The 25617-nt window shown below is 40.6% G+C and overlaps 1 protein-coding gene across 12 annotated transcripts in view; it reads right to left on the bottom strand.

The window, feature by feature from the left end:
• PLCB4 (phospholipase C beta 4) overlaps nucleotides 1-25617 on the bottom strand; it is a 485151-nt gene that overhangs the window by 96939 nt on the left and 362595 nt on the right. For all 12 annotated transcript variants that reach the window (XM_070800681.1, XM_070800689.1, XM_070800690.1 and 9 more), the window contains 7 exons: nucleotides 20330-20438; nucleotides 16142-16352; nucleotides 14835-14928; nucleotides 11102-11181; nucleotides 10474-10558; nucleotides 6841-6931; nucleotides 4945-5040 (listed from right to left, as the gene is read on the bottom strand). In XM_070800681.1, coding sequence (XP_070656782.1) covers nucleotides 4945-5040; nucleotides 6841-6931; nucleotides 10474-10558; nucleotides 11102-11181; nucleotides 14835-14928; nucleotides 16142-16352; nucleotides 20330-20438 — 766 coding nt within the window. The remainder of the gene's footprint in view (nucleotides 1-4944; nucleotides 5041-6840; nucleotides 6932-10473; nucleotides 10559-11101; nucleotides 11182-14834; nucleotides 14929-16141; nucleotides 16353-20329; nucleotides 20439-25617) is intronic.

Genomic DNA, 25617 nt, shown 5'->3' with positions numbered 1-25617 from the left:
GGGCACCCTTGTCTTGTTCCTGACTTTAGGGGAAATGCTTTCAATTTTTCACCATAATGTTAATTATGTTTGCTGTGGGTTTCTCATATATAGCTTTTATTATGTTGAGGTATGTTCCTTCTATTCCTGATTTCTGGAGGATTTTTACCATAAATGGATGTTGACTTTTGTCAAAGGCTTTCTCTGCATCTATTGAGATAATCATATGGTTTTTATTTTTCAATTTGTTAATGTGGTGTATTACAGTGATTGATTTGCGGATATTGAAGAATCCTTGCATCCCTGGGATAAAACCCATTTGGTCATGGTGTATGATCTTTTTAATGTGTTGTTGGATTCTGATTGCTAGAATTTTGTTAAGGATTTTTGCATCTGTGTTCATCAGTGATATTGGCCTGTAGTTTTCTTTTTTTGTGGCATCTTTGTCAGGTTTTGGTATTAGGGTGATGGTGGCCTCTTTGGAAGTTTACCTTCCTCTGCAATTTTCTGGAAGAGTCTGAGTAGGATAGGTGTTAGCTCTTCTCTAAATTTTTGGTATAATTCAGCTGTGAAGCCATTTGGACCTGGGCTTTTGTTTGCTGGAAGATTTCTGATTACAGTTTCAATTTCTGTGCTTGTGATTGGTCTGTTAAGATTTTCTATTTCTTCCTGGTTCAGTTTTGGAAAGTTGTACTTTTCTAAGAATTTGTCCATTTCTTCCAAGTTTTCCATTTTATTGGCATATAATTGCTGATAGTAGTCTTATGATCCTTTGTATTTCTGTGTTGTCTGTTGTGATCTCTCCATTTTCATATTTAATTTTATTGATTTGATTTTTCTCCCTTTGTTTCTTGATGAGTCTGGCTAATGGTTTGTCAATTTTATTTATCCTTTCAAAGAAAAAGCTTTTGGCTTTGTTGATTTTTGCTATGGTCTCTTTCGTTTCTTTTGCATTTATTTCTGCCCTGATTTTTAAGATTTCTTTCCTTCTACTAACCCTGGGGGTTCTTCATTTCTTCCTTTTCTAGTTGTTTTAGGTGTAGAGTTAGGTTATTTATTTGACTTTTTTCTTGTTTCTTGAGGTGTGCCTGTATTGCTATGAACCTTCCCCTTAGCACTGCTTTTACAGTGTCCCACAGGTTTTGGGTTGTTGTGTTTTCATTTTCATTTGTTTCTATGCATATTTTGATTTCTTTTTTGATTTCTTCTGTGATTTGTTGGTTATTCAGCAGTGTGTTGTTCAGCCTCCATATGTTGGAATTTTTAATAGTTTTTCTAAAATGTCAGTTTTCATTCAAATCCCAAAGAAGAGCAATACCAAAGAATGTTTAAACTACTGTACGATTACACTCATCTCACATGCTAGCTAAGTAATGCTAAAAATTCTCCAAGCCAGACTTCAACCTCCCTAGTAGCTCAGTAGGTAAAGAATGTGCCTGCTATGCAGGAGACCCAGGTTCAATTCGTGGGTCAGGGAAATCTCCTCGAGAAGGAAATGGAAACCAACTCCAGTATTCTTGCCTAGAGAATCCCAAGGACAGAGGAGACTGGCAGGCTACTGTCCATGGGGTCACAAGAGTTGGACATGACTTAGCAAATAAACCACCACCATCATCAGGCTTCAGTAGTATGTGAACCATGAACTTCAAGATGTTCAAGCTGGATTTAGAAAAGGCAGAGGAACCAGAGATCAAATTGCCAACATCATTAGCTCACAGGAAAAGCAAGAGAGTTCTAGAAAAACTGGTTTTTTGAGTACACCAAATTCTTTGACTGTATAGATCACAACAAACTGTGGAAAATTCTTAAAGAGATGGGAATACCAGACCACCTTACCAGTCAGGCGGTCACCAGACCGCCTCGTGAGAAAACTTTATGCAGGTAAAGAAGCAACAGTTAGAACCAGACATGGAACAACAGACTGGTTTCAGACTGGTTTCCAAATTGGGAAAGGAGTATATCAAGGCTGTATATTGTCACCCTGCTTATTTAACTTATATGCAGAGTACATCATGCAAAATACCAGGGTAGATGAAACACAAGCTGGAATCAAGATTGCTGGGAGAATTATCAATAGCCTCAGATACGCAGATGACATCACCCTTATGACAGAAAGTGAAGAGGAACTAAAGAGCCTCTCGATGAAAGTAAAAGAAGAGAGTGGAAAAGATGGCTTAAAACTAAACTTTCAGTAAACTAAGATCATCCCATCCAGTGCCTTCACTCCATGGTATATAGATGGAGAAACAATGGAAAGAGTGACAGACTTTATTTTGGGGGGCTCCAAAAATCACTGCAGATGTTGATTGTAGCCATGAAACTAAAAGACACTTGCTCCTTGGAAGAAAAGTTAGGACCAACCTAGACAGCATATTAAAAAGCAGAGACATTACTTTGCCGACAAAGGTCCATCTAGTTAAAGCTTTGGTTTCTCCAGTAGTCAAGTATGGATGTGAGAGTTGGACTATAAAGAAAGCTGAGCACCGAAGAATTGATGCTCTTGAGGTGTGGTGTTGCAGAAGACTCTTTAGAGTCCCTTGGACTGTGAGGAGATCCAACAAGTCCCTCCTAAAGGAAATCAGTCCTGAATATTCATTGGAAGGACTGATGCTGAAGCAGAAACTCCAATACCTTGGCCACTTGATGTGAAGAACTGACTTCTTGGGAAAGACCCTGATGCTGGGAAAGATTAAAGGCGGGAGGAGAAGGGATGACCGAGGATAAGGTGGTTGGATGGCATGACCGACTCGATGGACATGAGTTTGAGCAAGCTCCAGGAGTTGGTGATGGACAGGGAAACCTGGCAGGCTGCAGTCCATGGGGTCGCAAAGAGTCAGACACAACAGAGCAACTGAACTGAACTGAACTGAACTGAGTTGTGTGTTTATGTTGATCCTAATCTCTTGATTTACCCCTTCCCCTGACATTTCCCGTTTGGTAACCATAAGTTTGATTTCAAGATCTGTGTTTTGTTTTTGTTTTGTAAATAAGTTCATTTGTACCATTTTTTATTGATTTGTTTAAATACATTCCTTTTAAGATTTTATTTTTAAATCTTGTTCAGGTTTATGATTTGTAAAAAGTGTGAAATAAAATAATAGGCAACGTGGCAGACTGCATTTTCCAAAGACAGCTGCAATAGTATCAGTTTCCCTCTGACTCTTCTGCAATGTGATCTAGTTACTCACCCACCCACCAGAATGTGGGTGGGTCCAGACTAAGACTGTGCTAATGAATAAAACACAGGGGAAGCAATGATACGCCATTCCCAAGCATAGCTTTTAAATTGTTTAGCTGCTTCTGTTTTCTGCCCTTTGGAACACTAGCTCTCAGGACATTTCATCAAGGAGGTTGGCCACCATGCTATGAGAAGTCCACACCACAGAGAAAGGCCTCATAGGGTGCCTGTGTCAACAGATCCAACTGAGCTGTCACAGCCAGCCAATGTCAACCACCAGCTCCGAATGAGCCATCAGGTGCTGGCTCAGGGGACCTTCAGATGACTCTTGATGCCGTCTGCTGGCAACCACATGAGAAACCAAAGGGAAAGCCCCCGTCCTGAGCCCAGGTGACTCTCAGAACTAGAAGAGACAGCAGTAAAGTGTTTTGGGGTGGTTTGTTGCACAGTAAGAGATGACCATAACGGGCACTGATTAAATACCGTCAGCTAACTCCAGCCTCCCTGCTATTTGGATAAAACCTATGAACGTAAGTCATGTTCCCATGGTTTGGACATGCAACATAAATCACTTATAAAGTGTCTTCCATAGTCAGGAATCTTTTTTAGGGGCTGTGATTATGATTAGTTGGTTCTCACAGCTTTTAGGTTTTTATCTATAATGTCAAACTTTCCTAAAATCTATTCTTCTATTTTAGATGTTTATATAAAAAATAGAGTTTCTATAAGAATTTCTAAATTATTTACCCCAAAAGCACTACTTAAACTCAAGGCTCTAATCAACAGACACACAGTGCATACACAAGCTATTCTGTTAATCAATTTTCATGTCATTTGTTAATCAATCCTCATGCTACATAACAAATAATTTTCTAACAACATTCACAATCTTCCAAATGACCTATTTAAAACCAAAGGTTATGGTTGTGGCTATATGGCCAAAGTAAAATAGAAGGTAATAGCAAATATTGAAATATTTTGAGCAAAGCTGCCTTTGCAAAAATTATTCTGTCTACTAGAATATAGCTTATTGTAGTGAGATGGTGATTTGAAGGAATTTGAACTTGAAAGTTTGATTCTGACTTTGAGTTTCTAATTCACTATCAGATCAGATCAGTTGCTCAGTCGTGTCCGACTCTTTGCGACCCCATGAATTGCAGCACGCCAGGCCTCCCTGTCCATCACCAATTCCCGGAGTTCACTGAGACTCACGTCCATCGAGTCAGTGATGCCATCCAGCCATCTCATCCTCTGTCGTCCCCTTCTCCTCCTGCCCCCAATCCCTCCCAGCATCAGAGTCTTTTCCAATGAGACAACTCTTCACATGAGGTGGCCAAAGTGCTATATATGCACACAAACCAAGCATTTACTGAGGGTCCCTATCCATGTTCCTTCCCTTTTAACTTGCCTGAACTGCTGTCATGAGTAACAACACTGATGTTCATGTTTTGCTGATAGAAAAGGACTACAAAAATGTTCTTTTTATTCTAAGCCCTGTCTTCAATAGCAAGTGCTTCAAGGATTCTCTGACTGTAAGTTTCTGCTGAACAGCTGAAGGCATAGCAGAAAAGGAGATGACTAAGCTACTAAAATCTAGTGTGTAGGGAAATCCTAAGCCATACTATTTGGAAGAGTACTCCTAAATACCAGAAGATTAAGGATGGTGCAGGTACCTACAAGAAATTAAAATGTCACATGATATAAAAGGGTCCATGAGATAAATTTAGGTTTTCCTTATTTTAAAAAGTATGTTTGTGAAGTGTAAATTTAAAAAAAGAATAACTCACCACTTTCTATTTCCTCTTCATTGTCATCCTCTAAGATGTTCACCGGGGCAGCGGATTCTCCGGCTTCCATCATGCTTTTCAAAGCTTCAAGCTGTTCTGTTATTAAAATAAACAAGGAGATGGAGACAAGGGTTAAGTCACTTATAAAACCGGCTTAAAGATGGACATAAAGAAGGGTGAAAAGGGAAGAAAAACCTATTGTCCAGGCTCCCAAGGCTCAGCCATGGCCACAGTCTTTCCAGTCCTGGTGGCCTTGACTCCTGAAGGCATGTGCAACTATGCCATAGCTGGAACATAGTTGGAATATAGGGGAAATGCCCCATATCCTGGTCACCAGGCTGCAAAGTCACAGCTCAGTCCCTCAGAAGGATCTGAGGCTTGATACAAAACCCAGAATTTGTAGCATATGGCACAGACCATGGTTCATGGCAATTACAGTTAAGTGACATAAGAGAAACTGAAAAACTTCAGGAAAAAAATATTTGCAATTGATACAATCCAGTTTTTATCCTAATGTATAAAAAACCCTCAGAAGTCAATGAGATAGACACATGAAATAATTTTTAAATTGGGGAAATATAGGAAGGCAAATCATAAATAATAAAAAGAAACTAGTCATCAAAGATATACAATTAAAAAATTAAATTATTATTTTTCTTTTATTAGTTGTGAACACATATAAAACATGCCCAATAGCCAGCAGCATTAAAAATATTGCTGGGAAACAGGTGTTCTTCATATATTATAGTGGACATATAAACTGGTACAACTTTTCTGAAAGACAGTACAATAAGATACATCATGATAGAAAATGTACACAGGCTTTGGCCAATCAACTCTAACTGTACCAAGTGATTCCAAGGAGAAGGCTGCAGAAATGCATGAAATTAACATCCAAGCATGTTCACCATTGTTTTCATAGCAGTGAAAATCTATCACCTAGGGCCTGGTTAAATTACACTATATTCCACATAATAAATGTTACATAGTGTTTCATACACTAGAATTTTTAAAAAGTTTTATACATTAGAATTAAAATTAGTATACAGATTTATATCTCACTGGATAAAAGAATACTTAATTGCTTGAATTAAAACTGACCAAAAGTATATTTAATATGATCCCAACTTTGTTAAAAATGTGTGTATATATCAAAAAGTACATGTGTATATATGTGTCTACAGTACATGTATATATGTGTAAAATATATCATTTAGTAGTTTTTTTATTTTATTATATTTTTCTTTGTTGTTTTCATTTTCCTAAGGCATTATTGGTATTGCAGTGGAGTTAATATAATTTCAAAATTTTAGTTTAGAATATCCAAGGAAAAGCCACAATGCAATCATACCAATTTTTGATGTTATTCCTTCACTGAACTAAGAGATTTGATGGAAGAACATACTTGCAAAGAAAATGTTTTCAGAAAACAGAGGGGGCAATATCTAGATAAAATCACTTCTGTCTGCCTGTCTGTCTCATTCACATCTACATTCTCATATTACCCTCAACCCTGTTTATGTACATATCACAGGGGAAACTGCAAAGGGTAACTTTTAAAGAGGACTTTAAAGTGTATGAATTGATAAAGTGCTAGCTCCTTTATCTTGATAAATTCTAAAATGCTTTTTTCGCTTTCTCCTCATCTTTCTTGAGGATTCCTCCAAATGCTGATCTATAAATACATGAATAGGTTTTCCCATTGCAAGAATGGGTTGATGTAGAAACTAAACTTGAGTGGAAATGTGGCAACTTTGTTCTGAACAATATGTAGACGATTAGACCCACTTCCTCCCCAATCAGTGGTTTTAATGTATGTTTCATTCAAGATTGCTGAACTGTCTAAAGATGCAACGTATGTATGCCTTCTGTCATCGATGAGTGTATTTGACTTACTTTTTTCAACCTCGGGTTTCAGTCGTTTGTTTTTGATGAGTATTTTTCTTTTGAGGTCATTTGGGGATGGCAAGGGTCTGCCTGGTTCCAGCTAGAGACAAACAGAAAAGGCTGATTGATGATAGTTTTACTTCTTCATTCTCTGTTCCAGACCAAAATGAGCAGAAGGCCTGTGAGTTACACAACCAACATCCAGTAGGTGGCAGTCAGCACAGCCTTATACTTTCATTGCACACCCCAAACTAGCCCATGCTTTGCCTTAAGCTAAAGCTGCAAACTTGGCACCAGAAAGGACTCTCAAGGTTTGCAGAGCTGCTCTGCTCTCCCCAGGGAGTGGGCTCCAACCTGCAGTGGTCTCAGGGAACGGGATCCACCTCAACCCCAGACCTTGACCCTCTTTAAGTATCTGGTAAAGTAACAGGGGTCATGGGGCTGGCTGGTGTGGCTAAGTGTAGTGTTGGGCTGTACCACAAGCTGGTCTGCTCAGTAGAGTGATCTACCCTCAAAGCTCAGGACTGTGGCTTTGTGGGTGCAATAAGAGAATCAAGAAGGAAGTGGTCCTAATGATTGAAAAATGACATCTATGGTTTCATTTGCTTGCATTGATATCTTCAAAGGAGATGTTCCTTTATTTGATGACCTCTGATCACAAGCTGGAATCAAGATTGCTGGGGGAAATATCAATAACCTTACGGTAGAAAGCAAAGAGGAACTAAAGAGCCTATTGATGAAGCTGAAAGAAGAGAGTGAAAAAGCTGGCTTAAAACTTCACATTCAAATAACTAAGATCATGACATCCAGTCCCATCACTTCATAGAAAATAGACCAGGGCAAAGTATAAATGGTGGCAGTTTTTATTTTCTTGGGCTCCAAAGTCACTGGAGACGCTGACTGCAGCCATGAAATTAAAAGACGCTTGCTCCTTGGAAGGAAAGCTATGACAAACCTAGATAGCATATTGGAAAGCAAAGACGTCACTTTGCCGACAAAGGTCCGTATAGTCAAAGCTATGGCTTTTCCAGTCGTCATGTATGGATGTGAGAGTTGGACAAAAAAGAAAGTTGACCAAGTAAGAATTAATACTTTTGAATTGTGGGGCTGGAGAACTCTTGAGAGTCCCTTGGACCAAAAGGAAATCAAACCAGTCCATCCTAAAGGAAATCAACCCTGAATATTTACTGGAAGGACTGATGCTGAAGCTGAAGCTCCAACACTTTGGCCAGGTGATGCAAAGAGCTGACTCACTGGAAAAGACCCTGATGTTGGGAAAGACTGAGGAGAAAGCGGCAACAGAGCATGAGATGCTTGGATGGTATCATTGATTCAATGGACATGAGCAAATTCCGGGAGAAAGTGAAGGTCATGTGCTGCTGTCCATGGGGTTGCAAAGAGTCAAATATGACTTAGCAACTAAACAACAACTGATCCATGGAACTGTGTCTTACCCATCCCCATCCGCTCTCCATCCCCCTACCATCCATCTATACAACTACCTATCCTTCCACATGTCCATTCATTTTCCAAACTAATTTTTATACTATTTATACATGCAAAGCACTATGACGTCCAACATCCATTCTGTCTCAAATGAAACCCTTGGCTGAAAGTCTGCTTCCTTTCGGAAGCCTGCTGTAACCGGTTCACTCCCAGTGATCCCTCTTACACTTGGATATTGGCAATAAATATTCAACACATAATAGTCCATCTTCTTTTTCAGTTATGGTTTTACATTTGTATCCTGTGGTCTGCTCCCAGGACTTAAAGTTCTGAAGTTCAGATCTTAGTCTCGTTTATATTACAGAGTTCCCATAACCTTTCATGTACGTGCACATCACTTCACAAAAAATGCAGAGACCTTTCTGTTAAAGCAAGCACCTTAGTCTAACAAAGGAAATAAAATACTCAAAGGACCAAGGTAAAAACTAAAATAAATCGAGCTGTTTCTTAGTTTAGGTTCCCTTAGAATCGGTATGCGGAGAAAGCAATGGCACCCCACTCCAGTATTCTTGCCTGGAAAATCCCATGGATGGAGGAGCCTGGTAGGCTGCAGTCCATGGGGTCGCTAAGAGTCGGACACGACTGAGCAACTTCACTTTCACTTTTCACTTTCATGCATCAGAGAAGGAAATGGCAACCCACTCCAGTGTTCTTGCCTGGAGAATCCCAGGAACGGGGGAGCCTGATGGGCTGCCGTCTATGGGGTCGCACAGAGTCGGACATGACTAAAGCGACTTAGCAGCAGCAGCAGAATCAGTATGAGACAAAGATGAAAGCACCAGTCATTTATTTGGGAGGCAGCTCCAGGGAATCCCAACAGAGGAGAAGGGTGAGAACAAGAAGAAGGCCAGCCCATCAGGGGAGTGTTATCGAGCCCTGTGTGTGGGAGTGGGATCTCCCTGCGGAACCCGGGATGCAGGGGGGACCAGGTGCTCAGTTGAACCTCCTGAGAAGTGGTGAAGCACGGGGTAGAGGTGGTGATTCTCTGGCACCTCTGGCTTGACGATCCCGTGTGGGCAGAGCTCCGGGGACCGGAGCACCCCCTGAGCCAGCAGTGGCAGGGGCGACAGGTGGACATTAGGCCGCTAAGCGGGTAAGTGGGAAGCACTGCAGGCTGTGGATGGGGCGCCGGCAGCCATAGCTTCAGCAGATGGTAAATATCCTTGTGTAGTTTTTTCAATTCCCACAGATGCACTTCTACAAAACTCATTGTTAAGCCACCTGATGTGTTCCCAGGGAGCACAGATGTCAGTCATGGTGATGTTCGATTGCTGCCTATTGTTACCGTGTTTGGGGCATTAGGGGGCAAAACACTTCATTACTGTCGAGTATTTCATACTTTCACTCCAGGAGTTTCTTGTTACTCCCAACATCTTGTGACAGTGACCCTTAACCACTTGGGAGGTGTGGATCTTTGTAAAAATCTGATGAACTCTCTCGAATGACTGTATACAAAAAAACAAGCTGCATGTAATTAGAATGAGCTCACAGACCCTGCAACGCCTGTCTATGGGGCACAGGACAAGTTCTTTGCCTGATGAAGGAATTAGCAGGTTTAACAAATAAAGCTCAAAAATGGGCATATAACATTGCCCAAGCGTTTGATTTGGGCTTGGGAGCTTGAACTTCAGGCTCCTGTGACTTGATCCAGGGAACTTTCCATAGCAACAGGCTCCCATGAGTGCTGACCCCTGGGTGTACATTTGATTTACCTGGAGAGCATTTAAAAAAACGCCATGCATAATCTCACCATAATCTCACCATGAATGAATCTCTGAATGGGGCTATGGCAGAGGTATGTTTCATGGTTCCTCCAGGTGATTCTAACCTGGCACTGAATTTGAGAATGATCACCAACTCTAGACCCAGGCCACTGTGCACTTTATGAAAATTTAAGACAGAGGTTTCAGAAACCATAAAGATCCCACAATCTTCTGAATTAATTTGACCCAGATGTTTACATTATATCTCTCTCTACACACCTTTCTGAAGCTCAGTGGAAGCTTTCCATACCAACGAATTTAAACAAATATGAAGCTCTTTAACATCAGTCCTCCAGAACTACTTGACCCTTCAGAAATGAATTTCAAAACAAATCCATTCATGTTAGAAATATGGTTTGCTAAAAATACATACTGGATGTGATTCAAGTGCTTGTTTCAACAGGAGATCTCCAAATAGATCTTCACAGTATTTGGACATCTTGTACTGTTGATATTTGCTGGAGGGAAAGAACCGACATTTGTAAACTCAAACATCCATTAACTGTCCAGGATAAGAACAAGAAACATCCATTCCTAGCGATTAAAAATTCCCACTCACCAAAATGATTGTGTCTTTGACACTAATGAGCTAATTGATGTAGGTTAAAAAGTAGATTTTGCTGCTGAACTAAGAGCTGGTAAGCAGAAAAAAAGTGTCTTTCAACTCCATCACATCTGACTACAAATACATTGCCAAGTCTTCTAACTCCATGGAACTTTGAGCAAGGTGTCCTGCTCTCTGACCTTTGGTTTAGAGGTCAGAAATGCTTCCTTTGGTTTAGAGGAAGCATTTCTAAAACATATTAAGAGGACTCTTTTTTTCTCTTTTGGAGGTGTTGGGGAATAGTGGTTTGAGTTCCTTCTTTTTTTTCCCATAAGACTATAGGTAGTTACCACTTCACAAAAGAAACTGTTCAGTTATTCAAAAAGATTCAGAGCAGGGATGGGAAATGGGGATTAGTAAACAACATGGAGAGACAGGGTAGAATGAATCACTATACCTGCAGTGATTTTCAAAGGAGAGAATTACAGGATATTCCGATGTGACAAAGGCAGTTTCCTTGATGGCTTGAATAACATCCTTTAAAGACAAGGAGTGTTAATGAGAAAGGAGAGAAAAAAAATAAAGCACCTGAAATCAATTGGAGACTAATAATTTGAGCCTTTCAGAAAGTCACTTCTAGCAATTCAAACCTGAAGAATCCATTCACCACTCCACATTGAGTCCCCTGTGGTTAGATGTAAGTACAGTTCATGGTTAGCTACACTTTTTTCAAAGTTATTGTTTACTTCTCCAAAATTAGGGTGCTAGTAACTGGCATTTCACCTAAATGGTAGTGCAATTGCTTGCTCAATAATCTGCCACAATGGGTTCTGAGTTCACCTTTCTCACCGAGGAGCCAGTGAGCTTTCAGCTTTCAGAGATTTTCGCAATGGACCCCTCTCCTCCTCTTGCCTTGAAGAAAAACATATTGGTGAAACAGAAGCTTTTATTGAGTTTCCTTTGGGAACCAGACTTAGGCTACATCTCCTTCATTCTGTGAAGATTCCAGTGAATTGATGTGATGTTTGCAATGTCTTTTGTTTTGTATTAGCCTGGTGAAAGTGGAGGGTCACGGGGTGAAGGTTCTCCTTGCTCAAGCAACATATGAGGCTAAACAGGGACAAGGACACCCCTCTATGAACCGAGAGCTCGGTCACTTGAAACAACTTTTCAATGAGCTAAGCAAGTCCTCCCCGCCTGACACTTTACACAGATGGCAGCTCTCTGCTTAGCTTCAGAAAGTCCAGTTTCACACCAACACATCCACAACCAGAGCATCATATTTGGTAAAAATCCTCAAATTCTTACTGGTTCATAGTTAACTGTGGGACAAGTCCCATCATTCCATTAATTGGGAAAGTATTTTATAGCAGTTATCTAGGGAAGTCCATTTGAAAGGATAACGACATAGGCTAGACAGTCTTGGAGTATTTTATGAAGTACTCTTATGGCTTAGGTGGTCCTTTAGCTATTTTTGCTTGAAGTTTCTTCCCAGGTAAACATGTCATGAGTTGCTTCCCAAGCGACTTTGACTGTCCACTTGAATTGACCAAGAATCCCTCCTTTTAGAAAATCTTGGCTCTGCCTATGGGTTTTCCTTTGCTCACTTCTGAAATGAGGGGGAAGAGCCTTCTTTTCAGCTTAAGCTTCCTTATTAGCTCTTTAATTCTATAAAAAGAATTAAACCTTCCTGTCAGTTTGGTTGGCTCTGCAAACTCATGGCTTCCCACTTGAACATAACCTTGGTACTTCTCAGGAAGCATAATCTTGAATTCATTGCTATTCCAAACTTGCCAACATCTTGGCTAAGAGAAATGATATTCATGGAGTGTCATGGGTCCAGGGTCTGGGTGTCTGTTTTTAAGAAAACCTCCAATGATTTTCCACATGTTGGCAGAGTTGAGAACCACTGACCCAGAAGCTGCAATAACTCTTCTGAGTTACATGAACATGACAGAGGTTGATGCACTTGACATCCTGTCCAACCACAGAATTTCACTTTTGATTTGTCTTTTGGCAGGACACCACTGGAGCATACTGAGGAATTTTCTAAGAAATCAACCTTCAAAGTATACACAGAGATCACCAAAAGGCCATCACTGAAATGCCTATTTGTCAAACTGTATATTACATTCTGTGAGGATCTTGAAGGATGAGGGGTCGGGGGACTTCTATCTGGTCTCAGTACCACAGGGACTTCCCAGTTCCCAGTGGTAAAGAATGTGCCTGCCACTGCAGGAGATGTGTGTTCCATCCCTGATCCAGGAAGATCCTCTGGAGAAGGAGACGGCAACCCACTCCAGTGCTCTTGCCCGGAGAACCCCAGGGACAGAGGCGCTTGGAGTGCCAGAGTCCACAGGGTCGCAGAGTCAGATGGAACTGAACATGCACGCACGCGCGGGGAATAACCATGCGTCTCTGGACCAACAAGTCCGTGGAAGTCTTAGTCGCTCAGGAGTGTCCAGCTCTTTGTGACCCCAGGGACTGTAGCCTGCCAGGCTTCTCTGTCCATAGAACTTTCCAGGCAAGAATACTGGAGTGGGTTGCTAGTCCCTTCTTCAGGGGATTGTCCCAACCCAGGGATCGAACCTGTGTCTCCTTCACTGCAGGCAGATTCTTTACCATCTGAGCCATAGGCTTTTTAAACTACTCTGTAGTGTTTTACAAATCCTGCGAACTGTCACGCTTCTCTCCTTGCACGTGTGCACCTGCGTGCGTGCTCAGTTGTATCTGACTCTCGAGACCCCATGGACTGTAGCCTGCCAGGCTTCTCTGTCCATGGAATTTTCAGGCAAGAACACTAGAGCAGATTGCCATTTCCTTCTCCAGGGAATCTTCCCCACCCAGGGACTGAAACCAAGTCCCATGTGTCTCCTGCATTGGCTGGTGGATTCTTTACCACTGAGCAAGCTGGGAAGCCCTCTCTCCTTGCACTGAACTCAAAAAAGTTTGGAGCCCAATTTCTGGTATGTACAGTTTATAGGATTTCTTGACAGGGATTCGTAAAACTCTAATCACACTATCTTACCTTCTTACCCGTATGGGCACTATCTATTTTATTTTATATATCCTATTAATCTTTTTATTCCACTTTGAAAGCCCTTCAGGAAAAATGCAAACTAAGCAAGCACAAAAATAGATAAGAAAATGAAAGACTGTTTTGAAAGTAAGTGGAACAAAGAAGGTTCTCCCAGAGGAGCCTCATTATACGGCACTGCCACCATTTGAAAGCAGAAAAAGCAGCATGAAGGAGATATTCAGTGGAGAAAATACTGTTCTTGACTTTTTCTGAAAAACTGGGAAAAGGGAATATAAAGGTAAGGTGCTTGAGAAAATGAATAATTTGTTCTCTCCACTCCACCTCTCTATTTCCACAATAGTTCGGAAAAGGCTACAGTGGTATAATTTTAAAACTTACCTTGGAACCCTCCTACACTGTGGGTGGGAATGTAAATTAGTACAGACAGTATGGAAAATAGTACAGAGGTTCCTTAAAAAGCTAAAAACTGAGTTGCCATATGATCCAGCAATCCCACTCCTGGCTAAATATCCACAGAAAGCTTTAACTGGAAAAGACACATGCACCCCAATGTTCATAGCAGCATTATTCACAATAATCAAGATGTGAAAGCAACCTAAATGTCCATCGACCCCTGAATGGATAAGGAAAATACGGTACATATATACACCGTGGAATACTACTCAGCCATAAAAAAGAATGAAATCACACCATTTATAGCAAAATGGATGGACCTAGAGATTATCATACTAACTGAAGAGTCTGAAAGAGAAAGACAAATACCATATGATGCCACTTACATATGGGATCTAAAATCTGATGCAAACGAACTTATTTATAAAACAGAAACAGACTCACAGACACAGAAAACAAACCTGTGGTTACCACAGGAGAAAAGGGGCAGGGGAAGGATAAATGGAGGATTAGCAGATATGAACTGCTACGCATAAACTAAGCAGCAAGGTCCTGCTGTATGGCACAGGGAACCATATTCAGTATCTTGTACTAAACTCAAATAGGAAAGAATGTGAATGAAAAAGAACACACACACACACACAACTGAGTCACTGTGCTGTACACCAGAAACTAAAACACCACTGTAAATCAACTATACTCCAATAAACAAGAACACAAGCAACAAAGCTGAAATCAAGCAAACAAAAACACTCACCTTAAAAAGGATATCTGTGCACATTGCTTTCCCGTGAGTTATTATCGGTTCCTGGTCCTCACCTTTTCCATCCCAACAGTCAAGTTCAACACATCTAGGAATACAGTGATTTTACAGTATTGAACCTTTACAATAAAACAGTGTGTATACAAATGAAAAGAAAAGATTTCAAAATAAGTTACTTTCTATAGAAGTAGAAAATTTAATGAGTGAAATAATGTGATTATTTTGTGGAGGATACAGCTTAAAATAGCATCAGATTGGTGTCATCAAAAAGGGACTATTGTAGATTGAGAGACAAGAGAAAGAGCAAGCAGTGTGGTCCTGGATGAAACCTTAGCTGTGACAAAACTGTGAAAAACAATGATTTAGGAACAACCAGGAAAATTTAGATATGGATTATGTTTTAGAGGATGTTAAAGAATACTGTAAACATTTTATCATTGGGATGATGCTACTTTAGCCATAAATGAAAATATTCTAATTGTTTCAGTGACTCATATTCAAGTAGTCTGAGACAGATGTAGTGATGTACTTAAAGTCTTTTAAAGTATTTCTATATGTACAAAAATAGTGAGTTAAAAAATTACGCATTGGTCATTGACAAGCAAGAAAAATATCACAATATAACTACATTTCTGAATTTTCACTTTCAGCATTTTCACCATATTTTAAACCTCAAATATTTTCCAATTTCTATAAAATAAAAACCAATTGAAATAATATTTATTGTCAGAGAATAAAATTTTAGAATATTTAACATTAAGGAAAGCTATATTTGGGCTTCCCTGGTGGGTCAGTGGTAAAGAATCCTCTTGCAATGCAGGAGACATGGGTTGGACCCCTGGGTCTGGAAGATCCCCTGGAGAAGGAAATGGCAACCCACTCTAGTATCTCTGCCTGGGAAATCCCATGGTCAGAGGAGCTTGGTGTGGCTACGGCCCATGGGGTGGCAAAGAGTAGGACAGGACCTAGTGACTAAACAACAACAACAAAGCTATACTTGAAGTGCCTAGGACCAAAAGGGAATTTTGCATGACTTCTTAAAGTAAGCTATTGTCTTTTTGTAATTTGGGGGGAATATTTTAAATTTACAGTAAAAAAATCTCTTTTGACCCATAGGAGGAGTCTAGATCTTCCCAGAACAGATATCATTCTTCCTTCTTCAAGGTTAAATGACCATCATAATCCATTAAAGAGAAAGATAAATGTCCTTTTCACTCGGAATGCTACCTCTAATTTTTCAGAGAACAGTAAATTCAATTAAAGGGCATCATATACAAAGAACAATGTCTTGAGTTTCTAACCTGCAACCAGCCAGGAGGACCTGTCTGTACATTTCTACTGAAGATTTCCCACCAAACTGTCTGCCAGTGAGATAGGTGTTGTGGGAAGAGCTGATGAAGTAGTGAGCCAGAGGGTGGTCCATTTCTTGGTACAGCTCTAGACGATCTAGGAAGACGGGGGCGTTTTCATCTGACATCAGGTATCTGCAAAACCCATCACTTGATATGAGGCCTGGTGGGGGAGGAAAGAGTATCATAGTAGATTTACGGTTTTGAAGATACATAAGTTTTATTTATGACATCTGAAGCAGCTTAAACAGGAGGAGTAAACACTACTTCACAGTGTCTTTCCCAAGAGACTTCATTTTTCAGAACTGAACAAGTATCCAAGTTGCACAAGTAACGTAATGCCTTCCACAAATAGGTGGCACCTGCTTTCACATCCATGACGGCAAAACATTCAGTTCCCTAAGTTCAGATGTGCAGCACCAGAAGCAAAAGTGGAGGAGGAGGCAGTGGCCTCTCTGCATTCAAATAATTCCATTTCCCTATTTCATCTAAAAAAAAAAAATGGGGTATAGGTCTTGTGAGATGAGTACTCCATGGTCACTGAAATGTGACCCCTAGAGACAGTGTTCATCTCAGTCATATCTGTGTGATGAGGGGCAGGGCCAGTGTGTTAAATGCAGGAGAGACATCAATATTTCTGTATCTTCTCTTACCCAGTCAACCACCAATAACCTCAAGTTTCTTGTTTTTACTTAAGCATTTGAAAATTACAAGGTGATTTCAAGTGTACAGAAGAGTACAGGTGATGCCATGATAAGTAGCCATGGATCTACACCTCAGCCTTGTCTGATATCTTTTCCTTTATCTACTTTACATTTCTTCAAAGGTATACATCATTACAGGTGCCCGTGAAGCACCCTGCATGCCCTACCTCAAGTCCATGCAATTCCATCTTTTTACTCATATTTACATTCCCAAAATGGTTTGTAACTTTACTATATACAAGCACTTATCCAAAAAATAGATATTTTTGACTATTTATAAGTTTATATAAAATATCTTTATACTATCTTATGATTTATCTAGTTAATACCAGTAGCTCTTGGTCATTTACTTTTCACTGAGTGATGTACATTAGTGGTAGGCAGTGTGCAGAGTATAAGGTCCATATGTGAATATATTAATACCATAGTCCATGGTGCATCTTTCTGTTGATGGATATTTAGGTCATTTCTGTTTATAACTAAAAGGTAGGCTGCAGTCCATGGAGTCGCTGAGAGTCGGACATGACTGAGTGACTTCACTTTTCACTTTCATGCATTGGAGAAGGAAATGGCAACCCACTCCAGTGTTCTTGCCTGGAGAATCCCAGAGACGGGGGAACCTGATAGGCTGCTGTCTATGGGGTCGCACAGAGTCGGACACGACTGAAGCGACTTAGCAGCAGCAACTGCAACAAAAGTCTGTGTGTCTATCTCCTTGGGCATATACATTGACACTTTTCCAGGCACTGTGATAGATGTGGGACAGAAGAAACAGACAAGGCCTGCTTTCAAGAAACTCATATATTGTGGGTGAGAAAACAAATAAATTAGCAAATAAATATAATGTTATGAAAGTGCTAGCAGGAAATAGAAAGCAGGAAATGAAAGTGATAAAGAATGACCAGGATGCTGTGTTTGATGTGTGGCCCGCAAGAGCCCTTCTGATGAGGTCGCAATTCATGCAGGGGAGCCATCACATGCACACCCGGGGGTGCCCCATTCACAGCAGAAGGATGGCAAGTGCAGAGACCATGTGATGAAGGGGGAAGTAGCTGGAAAGGTGGCTGGAGAGGAATCTAAAGACTACATCAGTTGGACTTCAGTCTTCATTAAGTACTAAGTGTGTTGGGAAGCCATAGGTGGATTTGGAACAGCGGAAGAACATGATTAGACATGATTTTAAAAGGTTTACTCAGGCTGCTATGTGGTGCGTACATTGCAGGGCAGAGAAAAAAGCAGAAGACTAGTTAGAAGTTAGCTGGCATCATCCAGAAAGAATTGATGTAGGCTCAGATAATCTGGTAAGGGTGGAGACAATGCGAGTGATTTATTCAGGATTTATTTTCAGGATGGATCTTACAGGTTTTGAGGATGGATTAGAAGTGATGTGAAAGAGCAAAACAAGTCAAGGATGCCTCCAAGACTTTTGGCATGAAAAGGTGGGAGAGTGATGGTACCATTTTCTAGGTTGGGAAAGGAATAGTCTGTGGATGGGGGGAATGAAAGCATATTGTAAACATACATATATCTGAAATACCCACTCACCATCCAAATGGAGAGGTCTATTATACAGATCTGTGGTTTAAGAGAGAGATTAGGAATGGAAAGTTTAATCTGAAAGCCGCATGTGTACAGAAGACACTTAAAGCCATTGGGTTTAGATGAGTTCATCCAAGGAGTGCAGGCAGAAGGGGCAGAGATCTGAGGCCTGAGCCGGGCCACTCTGACACCAGACCCAGACCTGGAAGCGAAGAGGCTGGGCTGCAGGAGAGGCCTATTTTCCACTTGATTACAGACAAATTATTCACCAGGTGGCTTTTTGTATCAATTTACCCACCCACAGAGTTTACAATGCCTTGGCACCGTATTCTCACCCATACTCGTTAATGACAGACTTTAACATTTCTGCCATTTGTGAAATGGTGAACCTATACATTCTAGATGTGTCAGTGGTAATGTCATAGACTCTCAGGACATTGTAATAACCAAAGACACATCTCTATCATAATGTTTATCATACTGCCAAGGTACTACTGAGTCATAAGTCTTTCTCCTTCAATAGCTTGCAACCACCTTTTTTCATTTTGAATCTCCAGCATCTAGAACAGTGCTTGGCACTCAGTCAGTCCTCTAAAACTTAATGGATTGAAAGCAGGGAAGAGAATATTAGTGGAATGATGGTATGAACCCCACCATCTTATAAGCAGGGAAACTGAGGTCTATGAATGGAGGTTCAAAGTCACACAGCAACAGGGTAAGCAACAAAAGTCACATCATCCCCCACCACTGCAAGGTGCTAACTTTCCTGCAAAGCCATTCCTCACTTCACTTTCATCACATGCTATGCGGAGTTGATTATGATACTCAGAGGGAAGTAATGAAGCAGTCTGGCTGAAAATAGATATTTGAGACTCTAACAGGAAAGTATAAATGTATGATTATAACCAAGGGAAAACTCTGTTGGGCTTAGAAAAATATCAGGGGTGTGGCCACATGGTGTGGTGGGCCAGGATGCGTATATGCAGGTCTATGTAGGTCCAGAGAATGTATAAACCTTTCGTCCACGCTCACGGAGATACAAAACAAAACAAAACAAACAAACAAACAAACAAACAAAAAACCTCTATTCTAAACAGGAGGAGACTGAGGCCATGATACTCATGGGCAAATGGGACAGAAAGAACTGAACCTGCATCTCTCTTCACTCTCCACTGAGACATAAGGCCAGAGGCTCTAGCCCAGGTATCTCCTGGACCTCTCTGGCGATACTGTATTATCATCATTGCTCCCAGCTTTGGCAGGTGTTTCTCATGGTTACAGAACCAATCTTGAATTTCCTCCCCATACCTGTCCTTTACTAAATATTGAAACGAACAACCTACAGTTTCCAGAGTTTCACTGAAACAGATAAAGGGTCAGAAACCCCAACAATTTGTTAAGTTGATTCCTATTTAATCTCATGTCAATTGCATTTATCTTCCATACCAGGGGTCAAATGATGGCTAAAAAGGCTCCTCAAATCATGTATTAAACTTAGCTAGCCTGCTGAAACTCAAGAGACAAAAGGAAGGTGTCAATTTTTATAGGAAATGCGAATTTTTTCCAGAGATGGCAAACAGAGACTAATTGGCATTTTTACATTTTAAGCACTATGCAACGTTAAGGATCTAATATAAGAAAGTACATTGGGGGAAATATCACTATAGTTTAATAATAAATTTAGCGTTATATTTCAGGCAGCAGAAACAAATTTTGGTGTAAGGCAAAATTTATAATGATTTAGGAAAAAAAAAATCAGTCAGTTATCAATCCTTGTCTCTAGAGAGCTCCAAAGCATTTAAAAATACATTTAACTAAAAACGCAAGGATTTTAAAAGTTGCATATACTCTTGAATTTTTAAAATAATGAGAATTTCTTTTTTTTCACTTTTCTTACCTTGTTTCTTCAAATCTTCATCGGGCTCATACATCTCAATGATCTGCATTGCCCTTTTAGCATCATAAAATGGGAATAAAATTTCATTCAGTCGAGGATCTCGTTGATGCTATGATGAGAAAATAACTCCATTTAGGTTGACCTTCCTCACCCTTGGGCTATTACACATCAATGAACTATGTAATTTTAATAGGAGATATATATATAATACCATGTTTATACAAAGAGATTTTGCTTTTCTCCTGTCTTTCTCCCTAAAACAGACTTCAAAAAAGTCCAAATTTGGCAGTAGCATGTTGGCTCCCTTCCCTGAACTGAAGATGCAGAGACAAAATATACTTTTTTTTCCATTCAAATTCGATGAACAGAGAAAATGGTATGGTCTCATCACACCACAGGGAAGATATCTGGCATAAGTGTTTATAAAGTGAGATAAAAAGTCTTTTTTAAAAAAAAGATAAAAGCAAAAATCATACCCATGTAAATGTCAAACCAAAAACAATAACAAAGAAACCTCCAAACCCCTAAAGTTAGGTAGACAAATATAATTTCATTTTCATTATATCTTTCTACATGAATAAAAGATTTGGGGGGCACTGTGAACTTCATTCTCTTGAGTAAATATTTATGAAAATGAATCCATTGTAATAAGGATGAAAATCTGCACAAGGATATTTACAAGCTCAAAACAACATGAAAATCTGTATTTAAATATCAGTGTTCAGAAATTCTATTGCACTGTGAAATCCAACTTGGTTTGCCCTGAGGAAATCCTCTGGGCAGAAAGTGCATGAATATTTAAAGACATTTGGGAGGCTGGTAATGTCATTCTTTTCAAATCAGCACCCATAGGCTCCTGGTATTATATGAGGCACAGAGAGCAAATTTCTACAGTTTTGTCATCCTAACTTCACAGCAAAGATGAAAAAAGTCCAATTTATTAATTGACTTAGCTACAATAGAGAGTGTATATGTGTATGAGTGTGTGTGTGTGTGTGTGTGTGTGTATCTATCTTTCTGTATCTACAAGTAGTGGGTCTATTAAAATTCCTTATTGTTCATGGAAGGTTTAAGGACCAAACACTGAGTCCCTGGTCATCCATCAAATAAAGAAAGAGAGGAAACTGGAATGAAAAAATGGCAGATGGACATGTGAGCAAAATTCAGTCAATAGATAGGACCCTAGCAATGACTCTTTACCCAAATATATGCACAGACTTTGAAAAGCACTACTGGAAAAGCATTGAAGAAACAACTGTTAAAAGTTCATATGGATTTCCCTTGCCCATTTGTTTGAAACAGTCATTTGAAGAGTGAGGGCACACAGCGTGAATGCCTTTGGCCAATAGAACATGTGATGTCATCCTAGAGCACTCGTGGCCTCGCCTGATCTGGTCTTCCCACCATCCCCCTGAGTGACGAGTGTTAACTCCTAAGGAATCAATAGCTCTTTGCCAGTTTATCCCAATGAAGCATGCTTCTATTGGAATCTAAGAAATAACGGCTCACATTCATGCAAGTGCTACAGCAGAAACTGTTACATGAATAACAGGCCTCGAGCCCATAAGGAAGAAAAGTCCTGGGGTGCAGAGAGATGGAACAGTGGACCATGGGGTGCCAGGCAGTGAAGGCATGCTCCGAGCATCTCGTTCAGGAAGTGGGTGCTGGCATGCAACTCCAGAGCCCGCCCCAAGGGAGCAACAAGCACCGCCCCTCCAGGGAGAATGCAGTGCTTTCAAACCAAGCAAATAAATAACCAGTACATTTTCTGGGTACCTTCCTTCTCCCGTCTCTGTCAACACTCCCACGGAGGAAGACGGACGTGGCATAAAGGGCCCTTTTTGGACCCCACTGTGGTTCTGTTCATGGTTGGCCACTACACTCACAAGGTTTTCTTTCTTGTTAGGATTAAGTTTTTCAGTTTAAAGATAGGCTCTCTGATAAGTGTTCAGGAATCATGGAGATCATGGGGGCAAATCCATATGAATTTAAGAGAAAGAAGAGCCTCAGTTAAAGAAAGAAACAAAGTTAGGAAAAGGAAGAAAGGGAATCCAAGTGTTCTCAGGCGCTGTCTGTGCATAGAGGCATGTGGGTCTAGGCTGGGGCCTCCTGCAGCGCAGCTTCTGAAGAGCAGCAGGGGCGTCACCCTCACCCCGGAGCTTGAGAGGGATGCACATTCGGGGGCCCCACTCCCAACCTACCAAACTGGACCTTCTGTGGTGGAACCTATGAATCTGTATTTTAACAATCTTGTCAGTTGATTCTGATGTGCTCAAATTTAAGAAGTGTGACTCGTATGTAAAGGTATGCATTTAAATATATTTGCCTATCAGTTTAAAAAATAGTATCTTAGTTCTGCAAGGGTAGAAGAATGCTAAACATTTGAAATCTGCTCCCAAGTAAACCTCATCAAAATTTATCAGAGGGCATAATACTCACTAGAAGAATATCCTTCTTTCAGAAACAACAGCCAGAAAAACCAAGTCCTTAAAATGTATGTATCATATCCTCTTATTCTACATTTGCAGCAAATAAGCACCACAACAATATGAAACTTCACTTCTCTTTACATCTGCTCCACCAGATAACCTTTTGCTTTCCCGAAAATGCTCACGTTTCAGAAAGGAAGCACAGCGCAATCTGGATGACCCAAAGGCAAGGAAACAATGGCAAACTTGTGTTAAAAGTCACAAAAATATAATCTTTATTTGAAAAAACAAAGAGGAGAAAGATCATTTCCAGGACATCTCAGAGAAATAAGACTGCAGAAGATTTCCACTTAGTCATAAGCTCTGTGGGGTGAATGGATCACAGCTCTGAGGGGAGAGACCATAGGTTTGTAGTTGGGATTTGGGGAAGCAATGTACTAAGGGCATACACCCCATGATGTTCAGAGCCTTATAAAAGATAATACTGACTAGCTTCAGAAAATAGTTCACAGAACTGTGACCACGTAAATGAAGAGACAATGAATATATCTTTCGTATTATGTCTGTACTCTTATTGAGAAGAGACATCAATGGGCTTCAACCTGAGCAGCACTGGGAGAGAGAGATGTTGACACAACTAATATTCAAAAGAGATATAAAAAGATAAAGGAGTAATTGACAAGCCTTACTCATAGAACTAAATAATTTTTTCAAGCATTAAAGAAGAAAGACATGGTACATGGAAAGTGATCTTGAGCCCTTTTTTACAGTCTTTCAACTGCAAAATAAAAGAAATGATTAACAAAAGCAGCTCTAATGTGATCCTATGATACATAAGAGGCAGGAGGCAGGCTACCAGCAACCAGAAAATAAAACTAATTCTGGATTCTCATGCTTGTCCAAGACTTCTGTCCTCTCTTCTTATTCTGATCTCTCTCCAGCTCTCCGTGCATCTCTCAATTCTGCAGGCCCTCAGGTATTACCTGTAAGAAGTCACGCCAAAGCCTTTGACTGTGTGGATCACAAGCTGCGGAAAATTCTGAAAGAGATGGGAATACCAGACCACCTGACTTGCCTCCTGAGAAATCTGTATGCAGGTCAGGAAGCAACAGTTAGAACTGGACATGGAACAACAGACTGGTTCCAAATAGGAAAAGGAGTATGTCAAGGCTGTGTATTGTCACCCTGCTTATTTATCTTATATGCAGAGTGCATCATGAGAAACGCTGGGCTAGAAGAAGCACAAGCTGGAATCAAGATTGTCGGGAGAAATATCAATCACCTCAGATATGCAGATGACACCACCTTTATGGCAGAAAGTGAAGAGGAACTAAAAAGCCTCTTAATGAAAGTGAAAGAAGAGAGTGAAAAAGTTGGCTTAAAGCTCAACATTCAGAAAACGAAGATCATGGCATCTGGTCCCATAACTTCATGGCAAATAGACGGGGAAACAGTGGAAACAGTGACAGACTTTATTTTGGGGGGCTCCAAAATCACTGCAGATGGTGACTGCAGCCTTGAAATCAAAAGACACTGCTCCTTTGAAGAAAAGCTATGATCAACCTAGACAGCATATTAAAAAGCAGAAACATTACTTTGGCAATAAAGGTCTGTCTAGTCAAACCTATGGTTTTTCCAGTGGTCATGTATGGATGTGAGAGTTGGACTATAAAGAAAGCTGAGTGCTGAAGAATTGATGCTTTTGAGCTGTGGTGTTGAAGAAGACTCTTGAGAGTCCCTTGGATTGCAAGGAGATCCAACCAGTTAATCTTAAAGGAGATCAGTCTTGAATATTCATTGAAGGACTGATGCTGAAGCTGAAGCTCCAATACTTTGGCCACCTGATGTGAAGAACTGGCTCATTGGAAAAAAGCCTGATGCTGGGAAAGATTGAAGGCAGGAGGAGAAGGGGACGACAGAGGATGAGATAGTTTGATGGCATCACCGATGCAATGCACATGAGTTTGAGCAAGCTCCAGTAGTTGGCGATGGACGGGGAAGCCTGGTGTGTTGCAGTCCATGGGGTTGCAAAGAGTCAGACACGACTGAGTGACTGAACTGAAGTGAAATGGACAATGAAGGTAAAACTAAAATCAATTCAGTTTCTCATTAGGAATGGGGAAAGAGAGGTGAAACTAACTGAAGCCAAGAGGCTTTAATTAGTCCTGACACATAGAGAACTGAGTTGGTGGCAGTACCCAACCAGGTGCTAGCTCATAGTGAGTGTCCCCACCAGCTCTTCTGGACTCAACTTCACTACTTTCATAATATTGGCACACATACGGACATACATACATTTTCCTCAGCCCACTGGACGGGACCAAGAAATACAGCTATGCCAAAATTTTAGATTCGAGTGGTAGATTTCCATGGCTACCTTCATTATGGAGAATAACAAATTTACAAGTTCATGCTGCTCTCATATTCCTCCCACTGACAGTAATGATACCAAGGAGATATCCAGTGCTTCACAGACTCTTATGTGCAGACAAACCAACTGGAGAAAATGTTCAATGCAGATTCCAACTCAGCAGGTCTGGGGTGGGACCTGAGACTCTACGTTTCTGACAAGTTCCTTGTAGATACTGAGGCTGCTGGTGCCCAGATCACACTCTGGGGAGCAGTGAATGTGGAGACACTGAGAATTAGATGAGGAGGAGATCCAAAATTCCCTGTGAAAAGCCAGTGAGTGGTGATGGCATGGGCAGAGAGCAGGTGGTACAAAGCCCTACACAGCAACCAGGCAGAAAATGGACCACAGTCTCTCCTCTCTGTCCAGATTCCTGCAGATACACACTAACACACTGAACAGAAAACTGCATATAAGGACTAAAGGGACTCACAAGCTGGAAGGTAGTG

The sequence above is a fragment of the Bos indicus genome, chromosome 13 (assembly GCF_029378745.1).
Source record: "Bos indicus isolate NIAB-ARS_2022 breed Sahiwal x Tharparkar chromosome 13, NIAB-ARS_B.indTharparkar_mat_pri_1.0, whole genome shotgun sequence".
Lineage (NCBI taxonomy): Eukaryota > Metazoa > Chordata > Mammalia > Artiodactyla > Bovidae > Bos > Bos indicus.
Note: the sequence above shows the minus strand (reverse complement) of the source record. Positions and strands in the feature narration are given on the sequence as shown.